The sequence below is a fragment of the Eublepharis macularius genome, chromosome 17, assembly GCF_028583425.1.
Source record: "Eublepharis macularius isolate TG4126 chromosome 17, MPM_Emac_v1.0, whole genome shotgun sequence".
Classification (NCBI taxonomy): Eukaryota; Metazoa; Chordata; class Lepidosauria; order Squamata; family Eublepharidae; genus Eublepharis; species Eublepharis macularius.
This window is the reverse complement of record NC_072806.1, coordinates 1,137,526-1,162,194: the sequence shown is the minus strand read 5'-3', so window position 1 is coordinate 1,162,194 and position 24,669 is coordinate 1,137,526. Positions and strand designations below refer to the sequence as shown.

At 49.4% G+C, this 24,669-nt stretch overlaps 1 protein-coding gene across 1 annotated transcript; it reads right to left on the bottom strand.

The window, feature by feature from the left end:
- Window positions 1–118: 118 nt before the first annotated feature.
- Window positions 119–24,455, bottom strand: LOC129344534 (protein-arginine deiminase type-3-like). Its single transcript, XM_055001258.1, has 16 exons — window positions 24,168–24,455; window positions 20,215–20,392; window positions 19,505–19,577; window positions 18,768–18,829; window positions 18,026–18,143; window positions 9,729–9,851; window positions 8,942–9,117; window positions 8,550–8,659; window positions 8,062–8,365; window positions 7,488–7,595; window positions 6,674–6,825; window positions 5,831–5,975; window positions 3,426–3,519; window positions 2,785–2,867; window positions 1,965–2,105; window positions 119–1,367 (listed from the first exon to the last, which is right to left on the bottom strand). Exons 1-16 carry the CDS (start codon window positions 24,257–24,259, stop codon window positions 1,131–1,133), a joined length of 2,196 nt encoding a protein of 731 aa, XP_054857233.1. The 5' UTR covers window positions 24,260–24,455; the 3' UTR covers window positions 119–1,130.
- Window positions 24,456–24,669: the final 214 nt, after the last annotated feature.

Here is a 24,669-nt window from a genome sequence, read left to right as displayed (position 1 = left end):
CACACACAAACAAAGAACATGTAGATGTGAATCCTTTTCCCATTAATCGATACGCAACATTTCATCCGACCTTTAATCAAACAGCTTATAAAACAATTTAGGGGGGAGAGTTTGTTAGCAAGATATACACAAACACATACATTCAAAAGATCAACAGAGGTATAGAATCTCCTATAATTACCCAGTTTTTAAAAAAGGAAAATTACACGTTTCACCCGTGTCGCTCTGTGGTTCCTAGAGGTCTTGAGGCACACATTATAGGGGCGGGAGGAGAGAGGAGTGTGCCCGCCCGTTGTGCCCACATTCCAGACTGGCCCTTCAGGTCACCTGCTTCAGCCCCCAGGCTGGGCCTTTGCAGGTTGACGCTGCAAGGGCTACAAGCCAAGTGTCCTGCCTGCCAGCCCTTCCTCTCCCTCAGTGGCCACGAAGGCTTCCAAGGGCCAGCCTTGATACAAGTCCAAGAGGCGAGCCATTCGTCCCAGTAGCAGCACCGGTCACGACCCCAGCCTCTGTGGTCGTAGGCAGTGGTCAGCCAGCCTACGCTGGTTTGAGCCAGAATGAAGGACTGCAGGCCGCAAGACTCCTTATTTATTACAACTCCCTTCCTCCAAACAGATTAGTACCCAAGGAATGAAGCATCACTGTAGCCCCTTGAGGTAATCTCTAGTCTGGATTGTTAAGGGTTGGCAATAAACATGTATTAATGGCTATCAATGCTCTGACCTAGATAACCCAGGAGAGCTTGATCTTGCCAGTTCCTGAAAGCTAAGCAGGGTTGGCCTTGGTTAGTAAGTGGATGGGAGACCTCCAATGAAGACAGAGCTAGGCAATGTCAAACCACCTCTGTTAGTCTCTTGCTATGAAAACCCCACCAGAGTCATCACAGGTCAGGTATGACTTTATAGTAGTCTCCACCAATGACTCTCCATAATTGATTTTAAGGATAAAGGGAACATCAGCACTTGCAAGAAAACAAGATGGTCTATCCAAACACCTTTGCATGTTCCCAATCAAATGAGATTCCCAAGTAAATTACGGCTTGGGATCTACAAGATCGGGGGAAGCTACACAGCAGCTCTTTCAATGTCCTCCTTTCCTGTTTGGAGCGCAGGGAATCCTTCCACCCTGCCTCAAGGCATTGTCATGTTCCACCACTTGAAGGAGAAAGGCTTCCGACAGACGTTGGTGCCACAATGGATTTCGCCGAGCTTCTGGTGGTAAGCTTTATAGTCATCAATGAAGGTGCAGGACAAGCCCAGTGGCTCCAGTAGCCGCCGGACTTCCCTTTCCAAGCAGCACTCCTTGTTGACAATGGGCCCAAAGGGTTTAGGGATGCCCAAGTGTCTCTCCAGAACCAGCATGTTCACCTGCAGGGAGGAGAAAGGGACATGCAGGAAAAAGAAGGCCCTGGCCGGTAGCGCTCTGAAGGAACAGCCGGAGGTTTGACACCAGCAAAGATAACCCTGGTGGGGTAGTGAATCCCCTCTGGTTTATGTTGCATTGGGGGATGTATTCAAAGAAGTTGCAATTGCTTTTGAAAGCTGGGCTGATTTTCTGGAGGCCCTTCTGGAGAGCCATTGATTAAATTATTGCAGTGATCACAGGGGCCTGATTTCTGCCCTGCCAGCCCGCTCCATCATTGAGGCTGCAGTCTCGAAGAGACCATTCCCTGCACTCAGCTTCTGACAAGGAAGGGAGGGAAGCTGGAACTGAAGGGAAAGGAAGACATTTTTAGGAAGCTTAGTAGACTGTGATCCTGCTGGAAGACATTCCAACTGAAAATTGGGAGGGGGGGAGATGCGTACAACCCAGGGGCCCAAGAGGCGTACAAGAAGCCGCACTTCTGGGAACAGGCCTGCTGGAAAGCACTGGTAAGGGGGTCAGGGTAGAGGCATCCGGCCCCCATCCTTTGCTTACTTCTCAAAGCAAGTAAGCAAGCTTTATAAGCAAGTACAGAGCCTCACCATGTCAGGGAAGTAAGCCACAGCTTTGCCAGGAGTTTCCTCAGCCGGATCAGGTTTAAACAACTGGGGGATATCAATGATGTCTTCCTCAGTCAGTCCCAACTCTGCTTTGAGGATGTCTCTGTTCCAATCGATACTTTTCTGGAAGAGGAGGAAGCAAAGTAAAAGGTTTGTTCCATTGCTAGGATAGCATTAGACCAAGTCTTAGCAGTTAATCCGCCCATTGTGCTCTCGAAGGAGAGGGGACAACCAAGGGGTAGAGTTGTGAGGCAAGAGAAATGGTCATTTTATGAAGAGGGCGTTTAAAACACTGCTGCCTGCCAGCAGCTCTACCACCTCAACTTTCTGCATTCCCAGTTTGCATCATGTTCAGACTTAGACACCAGTCTTGGCCTCTGATGTGCTGACCGAGGGTGCTCTGCTTTTCTCAAGACCCTCCCTGCACTCTTGGGAGCTGCTGGAACCCCCCCCCGCGCGCGCACACACAGTTTCCTCTTAGGGGGAAGGGCCGCATATCCTTGCCCTGGCTGGAGGGGGGATGTTTGGCTCCCCCCATCCACGCTCACGGCATCTCCTTCACTGGCTCCAGCCTGTAGAGCCTTTCCTCGCAGGGTCTGTTTCTCTCAGATCACCACCACCTCTCTCCTTATATCTATACTCATCCACCCGGCCTCGACTTTAGCCACTGGGATATTTAGAAGGGCTGAACCTCAATTTCTACACCTGAGTTACTGGAGAGGGGGGCCTGTGGCATAATGGGACACCCCAAAGGCTCGCCTTCCTGTCGCCACCAGTACAGCTGCTTGGGGGTGTCGATTACCTGGAAATATTCATTGCTGCTCCTCAGTTCTTGATCATTCAGGATACATTTTATTTTGACCTGATCGCAAGTGTCCAATTTCCCTGTAACAAGAGAGAGTCGGGTTGCTGTTTGGTCCGTGCTTTCATCGGAGAGAGAAAAGGTCTCCGGAAAAAGGAAAAAGATTGTAACTGGAATAGTACAATCTCTTCTATGGCATACATACATATATAGAAGAGATTGTACTATTCCAATTACTTGTGGAATAATGAACATATGTGTTAAAAGTAACAAATGTAGGGTTTGATAACACACCTCATTGTCTGAGTGTTTAAAAATAGCTTCTTGGGATGTGAGCTCATATACACGGTTTTTTTTTCTCTTGAGTAACTTTACACCGTGGTCCCTTGTGTTTGTAATGTCTCTAAGATTTGGTATGAATATGTTCACGTGACGGTTGTTCCTTCCCACAGAGACTACACAGTATCATTATTTCTGAGTTTGAGCTGAGCGAGGCTCCTGTCTTTGTGTAGCTGGATATTTTTGTAATTCCTTTTGGTTTTGTCTACCTAAGCACAACTGCCTGATTACTGACACTAAAAACTGCTCAGGGACAGCAAGACCATCCTTTCGGAGGGCCACAGCCAGAAGAACCACCTTACCTTCAAACATGAGAGCGTCTCCGTAGCCCTCCTGTTCCTTCTCCTTCAGCAGTTTGTAGCAGGCGCTGGGGCTGGCCAGGAGCAGCCGGAAACCCTGGAAGCCAAGGAAAGCCAGCAGTGAGAATGGGTCAGGGGTAGCAGGAAGGAGACGGGACAGAATACGACAGGGCACCTCTGGAAGGGGACTCGAGACACTCAAAGCATTAAAACAGAGGAGGAGAATCCAGGAGGGCTTGCCCAAGGACTGGGTGAAATTCCTTTCCCCTCTTGCTGTCCTGCTCCATCCTAAAGCCGCCTTCTTATTGCAAAATAGTTCGGTTTTCCAAGCCTAACTCTGTTTCCCTTCATTGTCACGAGTAGCAAAGGAGAGGGGCACGGTTCCTTCTCCACCCATTTGAGGGGGGAGGCAGGCATACCCCAGAGGCTTTGGCACACGGAATGAATGATGGTAGCCTGCCTGTCTTGCCTGTCCAGTTGGGCCTGCCCTGGAGCTAAGGCAGGAGTGAAGGAGGACACAGTTACAGCAAGCGATGATGCAATCAGAGCGATTCTCGTCGGACAGGGGAGAAGCAGCCTGTCTGGAGTGAAGGCCAGCCAGGAGGCAGCAGGCCTCACAAATGCAATTAGCATAATTACATAAAAGCAGAACAGAAGAGAGACAGAGAATGCGGCGATCCGGCATGTACTTTGATGTCCAAGCTGCAGGGGTGAAATAACGGATTATTCCACAAAGAGGTGCAAGCATCTCTACCATGTACAGTTAATCCCCCTGCAAACTTGTAGCTGTGAGAGCCGAAACAGACGTGACGAGATACCTAGGTTCAACTCATGTTCTCTTACCTCAAGGTTTGTTGGGAAGTGTAGGCGTCCTTGCAACTTAAAGTTTAGCATTTACAGAGCAGCAGGGAGGGAAATGCAGGCCTGGGGCGCCTTTCCTCTTGCTCTCGAGGTGCATCGCGGCATTTTCCCTTCCCTGCTTACACGGAGTATCGCCTCATCTCCCCCCTCCCCCCGTCACCCGGCCTGGCCCCTGCAGAGCGACGCCGGGCTGCACCGGGAGAGCCGGGAGGAAAGGCGCCCAGAGCATCTCCCCCCTCACTCGCCTGGCCCCTGCCCAAAGCCACATGGCCCAGCGCTGCATAGCCCAGCATGCTCTGCCTCTACCCCGATCACGCAAACCGTCGCTCCACCCACCCCTTGCCCAGCCCCTGCAGAGCGACGGCGAGCTATGCAGCTCCGAGCCGCGCAGCTTCAGGTGGGGGCCAGGCGAGTGGGGAGGGGGGAGATGCAGCAATGCTCTGGGCACCTTTCCTCCTGCTCTCCCCGTGCAGACTGGCATCGCTCTGCGGGGGCTGGGTGAGGGCATCGCTGCATCTTCCCCATCGCTCGCCTGGCCCCCACCTGAAGCCGTGCAGCTCAGAGCTTCATAAACTTTAAGCTGCAAGGACACCTACACTTCCCGACAAACCTTGAGGTAAGAGAACACGAGATGAACCCAGGTATCTCGTCACGTCTGTTTCGGCTCTGACTCAAACCAAAGCATCTTGGCAAAAAGAGCAGCAATGCTGTCTGCTCATCTTGATGCCATGTAAACAATTATTTTAAAATTTTATTTACATCATTTATATTCTGCCTTTTTTGGACAGAGTCAAGGCAGATTACAAAATATCTGAAAAAGGGGGTTGCCTCTCAAAAGCTTCTACCCTGAAAATCTTGCTGGTCTCTAAGGTGTTACTGGACTTAAATCTTGCTGCGATACAAAATATAACGATCACTTCAAGTAAACAGCAGAGACCTCCAATAAACTATACAGTGGGGCTAGAATCATAGAAATGGAAAACAATGTAAACGAAAAAGCTGTCGAAGGCATGACATCTCATACTGCTGAAAGTGGGTGATAAAGATAGAAGACAACACAGAAAAAGGAAGGTGGTGTATAACACTGCAGTAGACGATAACCCTATTACCAAAGCAACCCCCTGTGCTGTCCCATTATACTCCAGCTCCAATTATCTATATAAAAATGCCCTGCTGAACATTTCTGTTGTGCCCATTCTGCAGATTAGTGGACTTATGGGGCCCTCCTGATCTCCTCAGACGGGCTGTGCCACAAGGGAGGGGCTCCCACAGAGAACAAAATTGGGTAGCCACTGATCATGCCCAGAGTTTCCTGAACATGTCAGCTCCCATTTTAAAAATGAAGGTTTCTAGCTGTTGTGCCTGCTGAAATATCAAAGAGGGGGGCTGAATAAGGTTTTCAGTGTTCTTTCTACTCTCTTACTGCCCCCCTCATCAGAAAGTGTTACACAAAATGGGGGAAATGCAAACTTACGAAAACACAAGAGAAACCTGCACCATTTGCACATTGGGGGAGGGGGCTGGCCAAGGGAGACCCTCATACCTACCTTTCTATCAGGAGCTGGAACAAAGGCCAAGAACTCATCCACATGCCCCACCGCCAGCCAGTCAGAATCCAGCTCCACGGGAGACTGCACTTTCTGGGCATAGAGGAAGTCCCGGACAAACTTGAACATCTGTCTGTTTTCCTCCCTGTTAAGCAAAGACAAGCAACGGTTGTTGAGGGTCTCATCCAGCCCAGAGTCAGAATCAGCCACGTTTGTCTGCATTTCCTTGGAGAAATCCCCTGACAGCCTCTTCATCAGCCTGGGCCCTTTCCTTGCTGCTGCTGCTTCACACGCATTGCCCAGTCCTGTGCAGCCATTAGGTGGCCTCAGCTTCATAGGGCAATTGCTGCCTCGTGGTAGAGCAGCAAAAGGACAGAGGAACAGATTTCAGAGCATGAGGAGAGCCGAGCCCTGCTGGATCAGACAGGTGGCCACAGTGGCCAAATGGGTGTCCCTAGAAGGCCTGCAAATCGCGTGGAAACCACAGCCTCCCCTTCTCCTTGCTGTGCCCCTGCCCCATTCACATCAGAGCAGGTGCACATCCTCAGAGCATGGCAACTCCGTGTATGGCAAATAAATTCTGCTAGAGACCTCTCCCCCATTCATCTGTCTAATGCCCATTTCAAGCTATCTAAGACCAAGGGTGTCTGCCACATCCTGTGGCTGCAAGTTCCACAAGTTAACGATGCATCATGTGACGAGAGTCTTATCTGACATCTGCCCTGACTCAGCCACATCTGCATGCCGGGGGTAATCAACAGACCAGTTGTCTGCTAGACCAGTGCAAGGGATTATCGTTCCCCAACAGAACCCAGTGCTGCCCCTTTTCCTCCCCTGGCTCACCTGGAGATGTAGCTCCCAATGAGAATTCTCCCCAGGGGATACTGCTTGCCCCTGACGGTCACCGGGGGGCTGACCTCAAGGTTCCCAAAGGAGTCAAGCGCAGAGGCTGTCTCGCCAGCTCGCTCTCGTTTCACATAACCAAAATCTGGGCCCTGCCATAGGTGCAAATGAGAACAGAGTTAGATCGTCCTTATCACTATGGGGATAGTGAATGATGATGCAAAAGAAAATCGTTGCTTAGCCGTAGTGGGTATGGCTGGCCTTTGCAAGCAAATTCTTGGCTATCATTGCTTTTAGTGAAGAGACCTAAAACGGAACCTTCAGGCTTGGATTCAGGTGGTCTGCAGTAGAAGAACAATATTTGAGTCCAGTTGCACCTTAGAGATCAAGAAGATGTTCAGGGTATCAGCTTTTGAGAATTGAAGCCCCCTTCTACAGGTACAGGGAGGAGTGGGAAAGGGGGGCTTTGACTCTCAGTGCTGTTGGTCTCTAAGGTGCCACTGGACTCAGATCCTGCTGTTCAAGGCTGGCAGCATTCTACCTGGGAGCCAGTTTGGTGTCGTGGTTAAGAGAAGCGGGACTCTAATCTGGAGAGCCGGGCTTGTCAGTGGCCACTGCCCCCAAGGATGCTTTCGGCTTCTTTCAAACCATTTTTCAACATCAAGAACAGATATATGAAAAAAGCCTAATCTTATTTCCATTATGTTAGTCCACGAAGCTGCCTTTGAAACAAGCCCTTCTTGCAAATTTCATCTTTAGACAGAGGGCATTCCTTACCAGAAGGCAATAAGAGCCAGGAAGCTCAACCACTTACCAAAACATCTTTAAATGGGAAATCCTTCAGCTTGTTATTTCTGGGGGAGTCAAAGACCACGGGGAACCCTTTGTGGGGAGCTTGCACGTAGCCAATCTCCATCTCATCCTGTTTCGGCAGAAGAAGAAAAACAGAGATGCTCCTTACTCCCTTGAGCCAAGAGGTGAGCACAACTCATCAGGCACTCCCCCGTTAAAGCCCCTGGGGCAAGCCTCTCCAGAGACACCCCAAACCTCCACTCCATCTCACAGCCTCATGACGACCCCAACTTTCTATGGTGGTTTGACTCCCAGGGAGCTTTCACGCTTTTGTTAGGCGGCAATAACCTGAGCCTCGGAAAGCCTGCTAATTTCTTACATCCTTTGAAAGTGTGTTTGTGCATACACACATGCAGAGGAAAGCTGACACGCTCAGAAAACCTCCCACCCACCCACACTCATAGTGGCAAGATAGGCTTGGAAATCTCTCCAAAAGCTGCGACCCAGCAACTCGGTCCTTGGGGATGCCCCTCGGCTGGGGAGATCTGCTGGCCCTTCAGCAGACTCCGCTGCTCAGAATCCCTTCCCATGCTCACCTGGATCCAGCGATCTCCCTGGTTTTTTTCTCCTTCACAGATGATCAGAGCACAGCCAGTCCTGCTTGCAAGTTCCTTCATAGCCTCCACAAAGTCCATGTTCTTGCTCTCCCTGGCAAGCTTGTTCACAGCTGCCACAAAGTCCCTGTTTTTGGTCTTCCTGACCAGCTTGCACACCTCGGACACTAAGTCGCTGTACTTGCTCTTTCTGTGAAGTTTCTTCACGTCTTCCACCAAACCATCATAGCCTTTGCTTTGAGCAAGCTCCGTCACATTGTTCACAAAGTCAGCATTGTCAGTTACACTGCATATCAAAATGAGGAGGTGAAGAAACTGACAGCAAGCCACACACGCAAAAATACATCTCCCAAGATGAGGTAAGGACTTGCAGCTTCCACAAACCGAATTAATTGGAAATGCAGGTCCCAGTATCTGGGCTCAGTGTGCAAAATGCACATACAGAAACTTGTTCTCAGAAGACCTCTTACCTGCAGACATAAACTGTTCTCGGTTGCAAGGTGTTGGGGGTCATTATCCAGGGAGCAATCCGGAAAACCACAGTGTCGCTGAAAATGGGAGGTGCAGGAAATTTCTGTCCCTGGAGGGAAATAAGGAGGAGGAAAAAAGATGTTGGCAAGTAGAGCTCACTTCTTCTGGACCATGCCACCGTCATGCCTTGGCATTACATGATTCTACTCCCATCTTTTCCTCCATCAGACTTAAACCTGACAACCTCACCTACATCCTGATGGGTGATGCAGAGCTGCAGATCTGCCCAGCCAGAATGGTCCCTCCTGTGCTGCTTCTCAAAGCTTGACATGTATCCATCGGGCACCACAAGGCTTTTGGGCCTTGTGCTTTTTGGCACATGTTTCCATACCTCAGGTGGGTTCTCCAGCAGTGTGACATGGAACGACACCAGGCCCGAGAAGTTGGCATCTGGAAAGGCCAGCCCTTCCACATAGAAAACCGCCTCTTGGTTTCTACCACCCTTCACCTTGTAGGAGGCATTCTTTGGCCCCAGGACTACCGGGTATTGGCTCACTGGCTTTCCATCTGTAAAGCAAACACAGGGATTTGCCCACAAAATAACATCCATCTAGTCAGAGCAGGGGCAGGTATCTGTTTTTGCAAACGTAGGCATCCTTAGCTCTCACAATAAGGAATTTGCTGCCAGAAAATATGGTAGTGCTGCTAATTTAGACAGCTTTAAAAAACCCAACATTTACAGTCTATGGAGGACAGATCTGTCAACAAGTAGTAGCTATAATGGCTACTTGGAACTTCCATGTTTGGTGGCCTTTTACCTCTAAACACCATCTCTAGGGAGAGGGGGAGGGAGACCCCCCAGCGTCATGCCCTGCCTGGTCTGTTTGGCTCCTGTTGGAAATAATAAAGTGGAGAAGATGGACCTGATCCGTCAATAGGCTGGAATGATCCAGCAAGAGAATAGCTACACGATGGTGGGTGGAATGGGATACTAGCCACATGGACTGAGCAGAATCTTCTTTGCTGCACATTTTGGATGCCGTTGCTTGGAGAACAAAGTTTCAGTGCCGAGGTCACATTCCCATGGAGAAGGGAGCCCCTCTTTCCTTGGACCAGACTAACCTGACACAGGCTTCTGTCACAAGAAAGAACAGCTCACAAGCTCTGCAAACACCTACCTTGAGCATGGAAGACCCTCACTTTATCATTTTCAGACGCTGAGACGTGGAGAACCAGTTGATACTTCTCAAAAATGTCAGGTCCACGGGTTGTCAAAATCATAACGGACATATCTTTGAGGTCTGAAGAGGAAATCAGAAGTCAGCTGCGGCAGGAGACAGTAGGAAAACTTCTCATTTGCAAGGCTGCAAGATTTTAAGAAATGCACTGGTAGGATTAATACCAACAGCGTATTCTAATTCTCTAATCCTAGTCCTATCACATTGTTCATTGGTTGCTTCATACTGTCTGACTGCACAATTTAATTTTATAATCTCCTTGAGCCTTGTGGGGGAAAGAGGACTATAGATTGGATGGATGGATGGGTGGGTGGGTGGGTGGGTGGATGGATGGATAGCCTGTGTCCTTGTGGTGCAGGGGTGATGATAAAGACTATCCCAGGTGTTGCTCTTTTGTAGTTTTTATAAAGGCATGAGACATGATGCAGTTCGCCCACTCCTGCCTATGGTAGCCGATTGTTTGGCCCAACAGCTAGATACCCTTTTTCTTCCGGGGAGAACGTGCATTTCACTGGGAAAGGGGTTCCCATTTTGAATATAGCCACCGACACTAGATCCTGGATGGTGAAATCTGTCAGGTCCAGTGTGTATCTAAACTGTACTGACTCCATTTTCTAATGCTTCTAGTGTTTAAGTGCTTTCTTCCCAGGTGCACCAGTTCCCAGGCAGCATTCCCACCGGAGGCAACTGTTTTGTCTAACACCGTTCCACCAAGCATTGGCCTTGAAGGAGAGCAGCTTCCCAGGACTGAGAGACGTTGTTTTGAGAACTGTGGGGGGAGGCAAATCCAGATGGGTATTGTTACTTTGTACCTCATGCTTTGCCCTTCATTGGTAACAATGACTGTGTACCATCCTGAGTCTCCTATTCAGGACAGTGGACTATAATGGACCTTTTCTGCAGTAAAGTTTCCTTGTTCAATCAATGGACTCCTGTTTGCTTTTGAAAGGGAACCTGTAGGAAGAGCCTTATCTAGCCACAAGCTGACATTTTGTTACCAATCATGCCTGAGTCGGGCCCAGCGGAATCCAAGGTAGTCCCGGACAGGGATCCTTTGTTTGATCCGTATGCGTCCCCCGACAGTCAAACAGTGCAACCCCAAGAATCTCATGTGCCAGCCGGGGCTGGAGCTTCGACGTCTACACCGCCTCTCATCGACCTCAGCAGTGAAGGGACAAGGCCGACGGCTACCGCTCTCCCCTTGATCTCGCTACCCACCCTGTCGGAGTGGGGAGCCAGACCCCGAGAAACGCGAGAGCGCAGGGCCGGAGGGCTTCATCCAAGAGTTTCGATGGACGGACGCCGAAGCCTAGAGACTGTCCCTGAGCTGGATAGCAGCCAACCGTGGCTGTTTTGGAACAGGACGGCCGAACAGACGGACGGGAACACATCTCGCCGCGGCGCCCTGAGTTGGGATTATTCGGAACTTGCCCCATGGAAAGAGCCAACGGAAGTTCCTGAGCATAGTTGGGTGCAAATGCAAAGTCGCACCCATGCTGTAGATTCCGGCATCTCGGCAGTGACGGGCCTAGCCAAAGGAATTCTAGCAGCGAGATCACGAGTCGATCAAGGAGATCCTCCGCCTTGGGGGCCGTTTTCCCCGGTGAGTACAACCGAAGGAGGTTCCGTGATGGGGCAACCGGGTCCTAGCCGAATGCAACAGTTGGAAGCTAGGCTGATTGATATGGAGGAAAGTTTGGCTCATGCCATTCACCTAATCTCAGCGATGGGGGCAGGGGAGAGAATCTCACCTGAAGAAATGGCGGTACAAATCGCCACCCTCCAAAGTGTCATGTCCTATCCAGTGGAGGACGCCCCGCAGCAGCCGCTGCCTTCGGGAGAGGAGGAATACTATCCTGGAGAACCGGGAGAGTCGCCCGCGGAACTCCCTAGAAAAGACGAAACCCCGCCGCACGGGGATACTCCAGCTGAGGTACCTGGAGAGACTCCGACGGAAACCCCTAAATCGGACGGGGATCCATCTCCCAAGGAGACTCCAGCGGAGGAGCCTAGAGAGGAGGAAGAAGGGCCAACCCGTCCAACCGAAACGACGGTGATACCCCCTCCCGCTTCTCCAACGACAGTTCAGCCGGATCAGACGGAAGAGCCTCCGGCCCCTTCTGAGGAGGAATTACCGCAACGACCGCTAGAAGTGGTCCCCATTCAACAAACCCCGAGCGCCCCGACGCCACAAGACCAGCCTTTGCGTCCCAGAGACACGACGCCGAGAGGGGCAAGCCCGCGCGGCCCACCACCCATCAGGCCTTCGCCGCTGCGGCCCCTTCCGCTTCGACCGCAACTAACTCCTTCGCAGCAACCGATACGTTTGCCACTTGAGCAGCCCGTAATACCACCTCCGAATCAACCGGTGGGGCCTACACCACTACGACCCCACCAACCCGTCCCTCAGCGGCCGGTCATTACTCAGCCGCACCGGCCACCTCCACCTCAACCGCTACTGCCAGCACCTCCTGTATTGCCACCACCAGCCCGACCGAGATTGCAGCCGCCTGTCCGACCACGACTGCAGCCACCAGCCCAGCCGAGAGCACCACCGCCAGCCCAGCCGAGGCCGCCACCCCCGGCTCAACCGGTGATGCCGCCGCCAGCGCAACCAGCACCGCTACCACAACCGGGTCCCCTCATACCTCAAGTGCCATTGATGCTTCCGACGGACTTCTACCCAGCACCGGCTCCGAGGCAAGACCTCCCGATGGGTTGGGTGAAACTGGAAGCTACTTTTGATGGGGATCCCTCCAAACTGGGATTTTTCCTAGTGCAAGTCGTGCAATTCTTCAACCGGTGGGGACACCTCTTCGGCAGCGAGGCCAGTCAAATTGAACATCTCGGCTCCCGCTTACAAGGCAAAGCAGCGGACTGGTATGTAGGACTATACAATATCGGGGCCCCGGAACTTAATACTCTCCAGGGGTTGGTGGATGCTATTCGAGCGCAATATGAAGACCCCTTAGAGGAAACCAGGGCCCGAACAGAATTGCAAGCCATTAAACAGGGCAGCATGTCGGCGAGAGACTATATCACGAAATTCCGACAATTGGCCGCCAAATGCCCTAGGTGTGAGGAGTCCACCAAAATCATTCTGTTCAAGCAAGGACTAAACCCGAGACTTTTGGACCGAGCCCTCATGCAGGACAATCCCCCTACGTTGTTAGGTTGGATCCAACTTGCATGCGAAGTTGAGAATCGCATTTTGGAAGTCCGTTTGGTTGAACAACAACAACAAACGGGACAAAGAAGACCCTTGACTTTACAGAAGGGAGGACGGGGAGCTGGGTACGCCACCCGTGGAGCGAGAGATGCTAGATGGCAACAAGGGCTGTGTTTGCAATGCGGACAAGCCGGTCACTTTGCAGCACAATGCCCCTACCGGCCTGTGCAAAGACCTCCGCTTCAACTACGGCGCCCAACCCTTGCTCCATTTCCTACTCTCCAACGCCCGATTCCCGCGCCACGCGCGAACAGAGGCCGCGACGCTTCCCAAAGGCCCGCCTCAGAGAGAGGACTGGAAGCGGAAGAAGTTATGGAATACGACCCCGCTTCCCCAAACGCAGAAGTCAATCCAGAAAGCCCCCAGTCGGGAAACGAGATGGATCTGTCGTAAAAGGGCCCAAACGACAGATCCGCCCCAAGCCCGTCCCTGCACGGAACCGGCCGCCTGGGTCCATCTTATTCATGCCAGTAACTCTAATCAACCCAGAGAGAAAAATGCACATCCGAGTGCAAGCCCTTATCGACTCGGGCTGTTCGAGAGACATCATCGCCCCAGCTCTAGTCAATGGACTAGTTTTACCAACTCGGGAATTACAAAATCCAGTAATCTTTGAACAAATGGATGGCACCAATATGAACCCTGTTACCACTGAGACCATCCCAGTGATCACAGGCATGGGACAACATTGGGAAAAGAGGTCTTTTGTCATCAGCTCCACTGCCAAATACCCGTTAATTCTAGGCAGCAAGTGGCTATGTGATCACAATCCCTACATAGACTGGGCACAAGGATGCATCACCTTCAGTCATGCCAACTGCAAAAATCACCGTTGGAACCAAAACTGGGGCAATGATCCAACTCATACTGAAAAGGCCCTTCTTACTCAAGAAGAAATCAACCAAATACCCGAACCGTATTGGCCTTTTCTAAACGCTTTTTCCGAGGAGGAAGCTGATACTCTACCCCCGCACCGACGAACGGACTGTGCGGTGGAAATTTTACCCGGAGCCTCACTGCCCAAAGGACGACTCTATCCCATGAGTCTCCATGAACGAGAAGAGCTCCGGAAATTCATCGACACCAACCTCCAACGAGGGTTCATCCGCCCAGCCAACAGCCCCCACGCCGCTCCGGTTCTCTTCGTGAAAAAGAAGGATGGGGGACTACGACTGTGCACGGACTTTCGAGGACTTAATGCAGTGTCCACCAACAACGCCTATCCTATACCACTCATCCGAGACCTTCTCAACGTCGTGGCCCAAGGTAAGATCTTTACAAAATTAGACTTAAAAGATGCTTACTTCCACGTCCGTATCAAGGCAGGGGATGAGTGGAAAACTGCATTTAATACGCCCCTCGGACAATATGAATACCTAGTTATGCCTTTTGGATTGACGGGAGCCCCGTCTGTATTTATGTCCATGATAAACGAAGTTCTGCACGAATTTCTGTACAAAGGGGTGGTGGTGTACCTTGATGATGTCTTAATTTATTCAGACACAGAGGAAGAACATATTCAAATGGTACAAAAGGTCCTGGCCACCTTGATGAATAATAAACTACCCATCAAGTTGTCCAAATGTGAATTCCATAAAACCGAACTCACTTACCTTGGGTATTGCATCTCCCAAGAGGGTTTAAAAATGGATCCAACCAAAATACAAGCGATTCAAGAATGGCAAACACCCACCACCCGTAAAGAACTACAATCCTTCCTGGGTTTTGCCAACTTCTATAGAGACTTTATAGCAAATTTCGCCCAAATCACGCTCCCCTTAACAGAATTGTTGAAAACAAAAGATAAAGGGGACCAAGCTAAAAAACCCTCCTCCAAACTACAATGGACCTCAGAGTGCCAAACTGCTTTCGAATGCCTGAAAAAGCAATTTGTAACGGAACCCATCCTCTCCCACCCCAACGAACAGTCCCCTTTCGTAGTGCAAGTCGACGCCAGCGATACGGCAATAGGGGGAGTTTTACTGCAGAAGGGGGAGGATGGAAAGTTGCGGCCTTGTGCGTTCTTGTCTAGAAAATTTTCGGAGGCGGAAAGGAATTGGAATGTGTGGGAGAAGGAGGCTTTTGCAGTAAAAGCAGCCCTTACTAATTGGAGACATTGGCTGGAGGGGGCGCGATACCCCTTCGAGGTTTGGACAGATCATAAAAACCTGGAGGCCCTCCGAAGCCCACGCAGACTGAATGCCAAGCAATTGCGATGGGCGGAATTCTTTTCCAAATTCAACTTCACTCTAAATTATCTCCCGGGCAAGACTAACTTTTTGGCGGACGCCCTATCGCGCATGCCCCAACACAGGAGCAAACGGGAGGAGACTGTCGACACGGTCTTCTCGCCTACGCAACTTGGGGGCGTGGTGACTACTCGCAGTCGAGCCAAACAGCCCCTCCCGGCCAACCAGGAGTGGAAATCGAAACTTAAAACTGAGGTGGAAAAGGAGGGGGATAAGGCTCCGCGAAACAAACTGGTCCAATCCCCACAGGGGGATTGGCTAGCTGGGAGCAAGTTTTATGTCCCAGACAGCCTCCGGCTGGAGGTTTTGCAGCGCTGTCATGATGCTCCCACTGCTGGTCATTATGGGTATCTGAAAACTTTGCATCTAATCCAAAGGCAGTTCTGGTGGCCGGGCATGCGCAAAGACATTTCCCAATATGTTAGTTCCTGCCCCGTTTGCCTCAGCGCCAAAACCAGAAAAGGAAAACCTCCGGGTCTCCTGCAACCATTGGAAACACCCAACAGACCTTGGGAAATAATATCTATGGACTTTATCACTGATCTACCTGTTTCAAAAGGACATAATTGCATTTTAGTCGTGGTAGATCTGTTCTCCAAACAAGCTCATTTTATTCCCTGTACTGCTATACCCACCGCTCGAAAACTAGCAGATTTATTTTTAAAACACATCGTAAAATTACATTCTTTTCCGTCCAAGGTGATTTCGGATCGCGGCGGACAATTCGTTGCCAACTTCTGGCGGGAGCTTTTGAGAATGTTGAATATTGAGCAAGGCATTAGCTCAAGCCACCACCCACAAACCGACGGACAATCCGAAAAAACAAACCAGATACTAGAACAGTTTCTTCGTTGCTACATTAATTTCCAACAAGATAATTGGGTAGACCTTCTCCCTCTGGCCGAATTCTCATATAACAACAGTGTACACGCTTCAACTGGAGAGGCCTCTTTCAAAATTGTCTATGGAGCTCACTTCAATCCCTTCCCGTTGGACGCTCCCCCTCTCCATTCCTCTAATTTGCCAGATGTATCTTCGTGGTGGGGGGAGGCGGCGCAACAATGGACTCTTATTAAGAAACATCTTGAAAAAGCCAAACTGGATTACAAAAAATACGCAGATCGCCATCGTGTGGCCGAATGGGATTTACAACCTGGAGATCATGTGTATATTTCCACAAAGAACCTGAAACTAGCTCAGACAAGCCGCAAACTCGCTCTGAAATTCCTGGGACCTTTCCCTGTGCGCAAAATAATAAATAAAGTGACTGTTGCTGTAACCTTGCCCAAGAACTTACGCCACGTACACGATACGTTCCATGTCAGTCTTTTAAAAAGAGCTCCTACCGATGACAAGTGGCACATCAAAGCTCCACCCATTCCAACTTTGATTGACGACCAAATACACTATGAGGTGCAACAAATTTTGGACTCTAAACTCAAACGAAATCAGCTTTTTTACCTCATTAGATGGAAGGACTTTGATTCTGGGTACGATGAGTGGGTGAACTCTGTACATGTTCATGCTCCTAGATTAACCAAAGCTTTTCATACTCGCTACCCATATAAACCAGGGGGGGATCTGTTTTAAGGGGGGCAGAATGTCAGGTCCAGTGTGTATCTAAACTGTACTGACTCCATTTTCTAATGCTTCTAGTGTTTAAGTGCTTTCTTCCCAGGTGCACCAGTTCCCAGGCAGCATTCCCACCGGAGGCAACTGTTTTGTCTAACACCGTTCCACCAAGCATTGGCCTTGAAGGAGAGCAGCTTCCCAGGACTGAGAGACGTTGTTTTGAGAACTGTGGGGGGAGGCAAATCCAGATGGGTATTGTTACTTTGTACCTCATGCTTTGCCCTTCATTGGTAACAATGACTGTGTACCATCCTGAGTCTCCTATTCAGGACAGTGGACTATAATGGACCTTTTCTGCAGTAAAGTTTCCTTGTTCAATCAATGGACTCCTGTTTGCTTTTGAAAGGGAACCTGTAGGAAGAGCCTTATCTAGCCACAAGCTGACAAAATCGTTCTGTCAATCATACACACACATCGCTACATTTTGTTTTAATGCAGGTATCACTGAAGGGTCTGCTGACCGTATAATTAAGCTGTCTGCCTAATAAGCCATAAAAACAGGCTATGTAAATAGCATCAAACATCTAGCAGCATTTAATGATATTCATGAGACACTCCTCATACCCTAAAAACAGCTAAAATAGAAGGCACTTCTCAGTTCAAAGGCTGGATAAAAAGACATGTTTTGGCCTGGTGCCTAAAAGGAAGTTACACACATGCCAGGGGAGCCCCAGGGAGAGGGTGTGCCAAAGGGCCACCACGGCCTCACTTTGGCAGGACTTGTGAGCAAGGTCTTATCGGGCAGGCTGGGCAGTAGGGGCAGAAGCAGCCCTTCAGGGACCCCAGCCTCAAGCCATGTCGAGCTTTAAAGGTAGGGACCATGATTTGGAATCGCGCCAGGGAACAGACGGGCGGCCGGTGCAGAACTTCCAGCCCAGGGGGGAGGGGTGATCCTGACCTTGAGCCCAGCTCCTGACGGTAGCCCGGCTGCCTCATATAGAGCGCATTACTGTAATCTCTGTGAGATGTGCTCAGAGCATGGATCGCAATGGCTCTGCTGTTTAAGGAAGGCCATGTGCACCGAGAAGAGATCTGATCCAGGCTCAGCAATGCCCCTAAATCACAAACCTGCTCCTTGGCGGGGGCGGGGGCAATGAAAGTAATGACGTTCTTGGGTAGTTACTGACCTTCTTCCGACCCCACTTTATCATCTTGGTTGTCCATGTCCTTTACTCTGAGGCAATCTCTGTCGCAGTTCACCAAGAGGATCGCTCCACTGCCTTCTGGGCCCCATGTCCACTCTTTCTGCAGCGGCAACCATCAGTGGCAGGTCTTGCTGGCACAAAGACAATGAACCCCACACCTGCCACCCACCACCAACATGTCCATGCAGCCTCTGCCACGGCTTTTAGAGGAAGAGGGGGTCATGGGAAATAGCACCCCCCCCCATTCTCCCAGGAGCTAACAACGAAGCTGGGAAGCTAGTTTCTGCTGCTGGGAAGAATTGTGCATATTTTTAAAAATCTGTATGAATCTACTTAACTAAGCTCACTCAAGCATTTTTACAGGGAACAGAGGGGCATAGGGCCCATAGCAAAGCAATTCTCAAAGCTCTGTCTAAAGCCCTCCAGGAATCAATCTTTTAATAATAATAATAACAACAACAACAACATTTGATTTATATACCACCCTTCCTGACAAATTAATGTCCACTCAGAGCGGTTTACAACGTGTGTTAGTATTATCCTCACAACAATCACCCTGTGAGGTGGGTGGGGCTGAGAGAGCTCCTAGAAGCTGCGACTGACCCAAGATCACCCAACTGACCCAAGATCACCCAACTGGCTTCAAGCGGAGGAGTGGGGAATCGAACCTGGCTCTCCAGATTAGAGTCCTGCCACTCTTAACCACTACACCAATCTTCTCTACCTTATTTTCAACTTCCTTTGTCACGGTTCCTGAGCGGCTTGAATCTGCATCCAGGGAAATCTCTGCAGAATGGCAAGAGGGAAAGAGAAAGAATCTGTGGGCCGAAGAAACAAGCTGGAAAGGTGGGCTACTTTTGTTTGTTGCTCACATTTCAGTGTTAATTTTCAAGGATCCAGGAGACTCACCAGGGAGGATGGCTAGTATTGGTCCACCTTCTCCAATCACATCAAGGCCTGGCTTGGGTGCAAGGACGGGAGGGAAATGGCCAGCCCCTTCCCCCCACTCACAGCCCCAAGCAAATGAGAAACTGTTTCAGGTGAGTTCCCCCAGGGTCCATCTGAGTGCATGTCAAGACATTCAGCCATGATGCAGCCAGCACATGTTGGATGGACCATGTATTTTGGCCCTTGCTAACTGGTAGGAGTTCTAAGTAATGGTACTTGGGAATGTATCAACCAAGAATGTACTTTATCCAAGAGTGGCTGAATAGAACCTCCCTGTTCAGAAGCAGTTCTAGTCCTCTGAGTACCAGTTACTGGAGGGAAAAACTTGAGGCGGCTCTGGTCCCCATGTCTGTCTTAGGAGTCTTCCAGTGCCGTCCAGGTGCTACAAGTGCCCTTGATCTCATCCCGCTGGGCTCTTCTATTCCCACATCAGCCCCAGTGAACACCAGAAGCCGACTCTTAGTGGGCACCTATTTGCACTTCTCTGATGGATTTCAAGGGTCGCCAACTTACCTACGCAAGTGAGCAGGAGCACAGCCTTGGCCATGGGCGTCTCCTCATTGGCCTTGTAGTATGAAATTGTCACCTGCCAAAAGGCCAAAAGGCAGACATCAGTTTCTTTAAACCACCTGCTGCTAAAGCAAATTTCTAAAGCATGCCATGACAGCAACTGAGACTGGCTTCAAAGGTGGCGTGGGAGGACCGTGGCCTCTACCTTGCATGTAGAAGGTCCCCAGTTCAATCCTCAGCATCTCTATTTAAAAGGGTAAGGAAGGAGGCAAAAGGAAGACCTCCACCTGCCTAGGGTTGCCAACTCCAGGTTGAGAAATTCCTGGAGATTTGGGGTGGAGTTTGAGGAAGGCAGGGCTTAGGGAAGGGTAGAATGCTATAGAGGCCACCCTCCAAAGCAGTCGTTTTCTCCAGAGGAGGAACTGATCTCTGTAATCTGGAGATGAGTTGAAATTCCAGGAGATCTCCAGGACTTACCTGGAGTTTGGCAAAAGGAATGTGAAAAAAGAAGGTTATACAATCCTTCTGAACCACAAGTAAACAGGGACACCATCTTGTCTGAGATCGTTTCTGTGCCTTGGGGCTGGTCCGGTAAAGGCCTTGTGTCTCGTAGGAGGCTGCTCATGTCCTGCTGCCCCAGAGGGTATCTAAAGCCAGCCCCTGGTCTGCTGCATCTCCCGCCCCTCCCCGCCCCGGCCTTGAATGCTGCTCACCTTGCTCTCGTTGACTCTCCGGCTGGATTGTTTCATGGCCACAACCACCTCCACTCCGATGTCCAGGGGCCACCTGGGTACCCTCGAAGGCACCTGCGAAATGTTTGTATCACGGACAACGTAGTTCACGCCCAGCGTCTTCTGAACCTGGAACGCATAGGCACCTGCAGGGGCAGACCTGCAATGGAAGCATGTGATTCCTTCGTGGTTCATCACATCGGAGACAGCCGGTGTAGTGGTTAAGACTAGAGCGGCAGGACTCTAATCTGGAGAGCCGGGTTTGATTCCCCACTCTACCGCTTACAGCCAGTTGGGTGACCTTGGGTCAGTCACAGCTCTCTCAGAGCTCTCTCCAGCCCCACCCACCTCACAGGGTGTTTGTTGTGGGGCTAATAATAGAATAATTTGTAAGCCTCTCTGAGTGGGTGTTAAGTTGTCCTGATGGGCGGTATATAAATCAAGAGTTGTTATTATTTTCATGTGCTTGTATCGCTCTCATCTGTTGTGCTGCTGCACCAGATCACCCAAAACAATAGTGCAGTGCTAGAAAGGCAGCAGGAAAGGGCAGGCAAGACAACTGAGGGGTTGGAGCCTCTTCACCTTAGGAACATGGAGCTTTGTAGTTTAGCGAAATATATCTTTAAAATTACTGAGCATTAGGAAATTATGCTTGCTGTGGTTAAGGTTGCCAGCTCCAGGTTGGGAAATTTCTGGAGATTTGTGGGGTGCAGCCTATGGAGGGTGGGGTTTAGGGAGGGATAGGACCTCTACCAGGTGTAACACTTTATAGTCTGCACTTCAAAGCAGCTACTTTCTTCAGGGGAACTGATCTCCGTTGCCTGGAGATCAGTTGCAATGCCGGTAGATCTCCAGACCCCACCGGGTAGCTGGCAACCATAGCTGTGGTCATCTTTTTCTTTTCATCCCCCTGTTCTTAGACCAAAGTCTAGAACAATAAAACTGAAAAACTTAAATAAAGCCCGTATCTAAAAACACCTCCCTTTGACACTTCTCTGCAGCCTGTAGAAATTGAGCAACAAAAAATTTACGCTTAGATCAGAATCCTCGTAGAGGTATTGAACCTTTTGCTCTAATGTCGCTAGAGGAAGCATAGTCCATTTATTAAAGCAGGGCATATTCCATTTTAGCCTAAACTGAGACACATAAGGACATGGCAAGAGAATATGCACAAGACAGTCAACTAATTGGAGGGGGCAGAGGCATATTCAATCTGAAAAGGGGATCCTTAACAGGCGATCCAGCAATACCATTGAAGAGAGACAGTGGAATCATGAGTACATAAAGGTTCAGCATAACTTTGGGCTAACCAAGGAGTCTAAATAAGAAGGGAGTTTACCTTTAGACAGAAGGCCCGAGGCAAGTGGACAGCATGTCCTCCAAGCATCAAAATGGATATAGCTCTTATCTCTGGCATAAATCAGTTGGGCCAAATGTTTTTTGCATTGAGTTACAGAGGAGGAAGAGAGATCCTCCCCCTTAAGATTTATAAGAGAGAGCTTCTGTTGAAAAAGCTGAAGCCAGGAAGCCTTATGAGAGACCCCGAGGGTTACCCTCAGGGGCATCAGAAACAGAGGAGACCGACAATTAAAGGCACATACCCAAGCACAGGCTTCTATAGAGCTAAAACCAAGTTCATAATGGAGGGCCGATAATGAGAGACCCCGAGGGAGCCCTCCCATTGCCCAAAGGAACAAGCACTGTACTCTGTTTACGGACTCATCCACTGCAGAGAGCCATATAGTCACCATACAAAAGTTGTGAAATCACCTCTGAGTTAAAAACTCTAATAGCTGCTGGGATATGATGCAAAATGGACTTCCTAGCGGCCATAGATTTCTGAGTGACCAATTGATAATGATATCTCCGGGAAAAGGTAGATTGAAATAAAACACACAAATACCTAAAAGAGGAAATGTGAGAGATTTTCTGCCCATTAACTATACATGTCTCTCTTTTGGTCGAAGAGCAAGGAGCAAACTTAACAATTTTAGTTTTAGTAAAATTAATAGATAGTTTCTCATGCAGACAATAAAAATGGAACCTTTTCAAAGTGCAAAGAAGACCGATCCAGGTATGAGAAAACAGAGCTGAATCACCTGCATAAAGTAAAGGAGAGACTGAAATGTCCAATAATTTAAGCAGATGCAGGCCAGGATCAGTAAAAAAGCACAGCAAATCAGATAGATACAAGTTAAATAAAGATGGTGCTAGAAAGCACCCCTGTCAGACCTCTCAGACAATGGGGAAGGGAGAAGTTAAATGACTTTCACTATTACACCACACTTGGGCAATAGAATCAGTCTAAAGATTATTAATTAACAACAATCTCCTGTCGTTTGCTTCAACTTAGCCCATAGACAGCTAGTAGATATGGCATCAAATGCTTAGGAAAGGTCTATAAAAGCTGCATATAAAAGACCCTTCCTTGAAATGGCATACTTGCTAATCAAGTGGGATAATGATCCAGCATACTAAGTCCCTTAGGAAACCCCACTGCTTCTGGGCCAGTGATCCTAGAACTGGCCATCCAAGACTGAAGTCTGCTCCACCGAAACGCTGCATAGATCTTACCTACAACTGACAGCAGACGAATAGGTCGATAATTCTTAGGGTTGTCCTTATACCCAGCTTCAGGGATTGGAACTGTATTATTATTGTTCCATATTATTAACAATGAATTCTGCTGGAATAGCATCTGGGCCAGCAGCCCCCTAGCTGTGGTCAAAGCAGATAAAGAGGATTTCCCCCCTCACCCCTCCCCTCACACTAGAATGTACAGCCACCCTGTAAAACTGGGGGGGGGCATTAGGGGTACCCACGTGTGTCACCTGTTCTCCCACAGGAATGTGAACATACGTAGATGGAGCTCCTGCCCAAGCACCTAACTCCTGCAGCCAGCGCTTTGGTCCGTAAATGCCCATTGCACTGTTTTAGGGATAAATGAATTGAAAGAATGTACTGCAGTTAGCAGCACCAAGTTGGCCTGAAATAAGCGTTTGTAGTAACTGCTATATGTTTCTCATAAACAATGTAGGAAAACTAGAAATGTCTCTCCAGGAAATATGCTCTGAAAGATAAGGCTGGCTTCTGTAAAACTGTAAGGAGTCCAGTAGCATCTTTAAGACTAACCACCAACTGTATTGTAGCCTAAGCTTTCGAGAACCACAGCTCTCTTCGTCTGCATCTGATGAAGAGAGCTGTGGTTCTCAAAAGTTGATGATGCATCTGACAAAGAGAGCTGTGGTTCTCGAAAGCTTAGGCTACAATACAGTTGGTTCGTCTTAAAGATGTTACTGGACTCTTTAATATGTTGTGACTACAGGCTAACACAGCTAATTCCTCTGGTTCTGTAAAACTGAAATTAGTACTAAAAAGTGCCCCTGATCATGTGCAAAATATGATCCACCTCACATCAGAAACCCCTCTCAGCCTCCCTCTCTTGTGCCACCAGAGGAAAGAACTCCCAGCTCACATATGGCAACTAAAATGTCCAGTCCTTGGGATTACCAAACTGCTTTGCAATTTTTTTACACAATAACCAAATTTTATGTCCTGACCTGGATAGCCCAGGTGAGCCTGATCTTGTCAGATCTCAGAAGTTAAGCAGGGTCAGCCTTGCTTAGTAAATGGATGGGAGACCTCCAACAAAGAGCAGAGTTGCAGAGGCAGGCAATGGCAAACCACCTCTGTTAGTCTCTTGCCATGAAAACCCCGCCGGGGTTTGCTATAAATCAACTATGACTTGAGGGCAATCTCCAACACCAACCAAGTTTTATAACTGCTCTTAATGCCTTTGTGATTTTAGTATATATGTTTTAATTTGGTAGCGGCCTTAGTGGCCCTCAGGAGGACAGAGAGGCTGAATAAATATATTTCGTTTAAAATATTTTTTTCTTTAGGCACCTGCCAATAAAAAACAGAAGGTTTCTTACCCACAAACGTCAAGGGATATTTCTGTGCCCAGCACATAAACGGTGCTCGTTGGCTTCTCTGTCGAAAGTCGAACCCGTCTTTGCTGAGACATGCTGGGGCCTTTATCTGCCCCCCAGGCAGCCTTGCGCTCAACAAATATCTGGTTGATAACCACCAAGGTAATGCTTAAAAAGGCACGGAAGTGTAGGCACCACCTGAGCTTCTCGGTCCTGCAAAGCAGGTGATGGTTTTCATGCCCCACCCCCTGGATCTCTGCCAGCAAGCTGGAACTTGGATGGTCCGAGGGCTGCCGGGGAGCTGTCGGTCTGAGCACTGGAGAGCTGCAAACACACAGATATCGGCAGGCAGCAGCCAGAGGGTGTGGATAGACTTCCTTCCTCTGGAGAGTCAGTAGATCCAGCTAGGCAATAGATGGACCTGCTCCCTCTCTGGTGCCAACGTGTCTTGTCCAGTAAGGGCTTGTTGTCGTCTGGACTAGCAAACAAATTGCCTGCTGCAACC

Excerpts from the sequence above, each read along its gene's own strand:
- LOC129344534 (XM_055001258.1), bottom strand. The coding sequence starts at position 24,259 with ATGTCTCAGCAAAGACGGGTTCGACTTTCGACAGAGAAGCCAACGAGC. Across the intron at positions 19,578-20,214 it reads GGAGAGTCAACGAGAGCAAG|GTGACAATTTCATACTACAA; the intron begins GTGAGCAGCATT and ends GCCTTTTGGCAG. Across the intron at positions 8,366-8,549 it reads AGAACAGTTTATGTCTGCAG|TGTAACTGACAATGCTGACT; the intron begins GTAAGAGGTCTT and ends TTTGATATGCAG.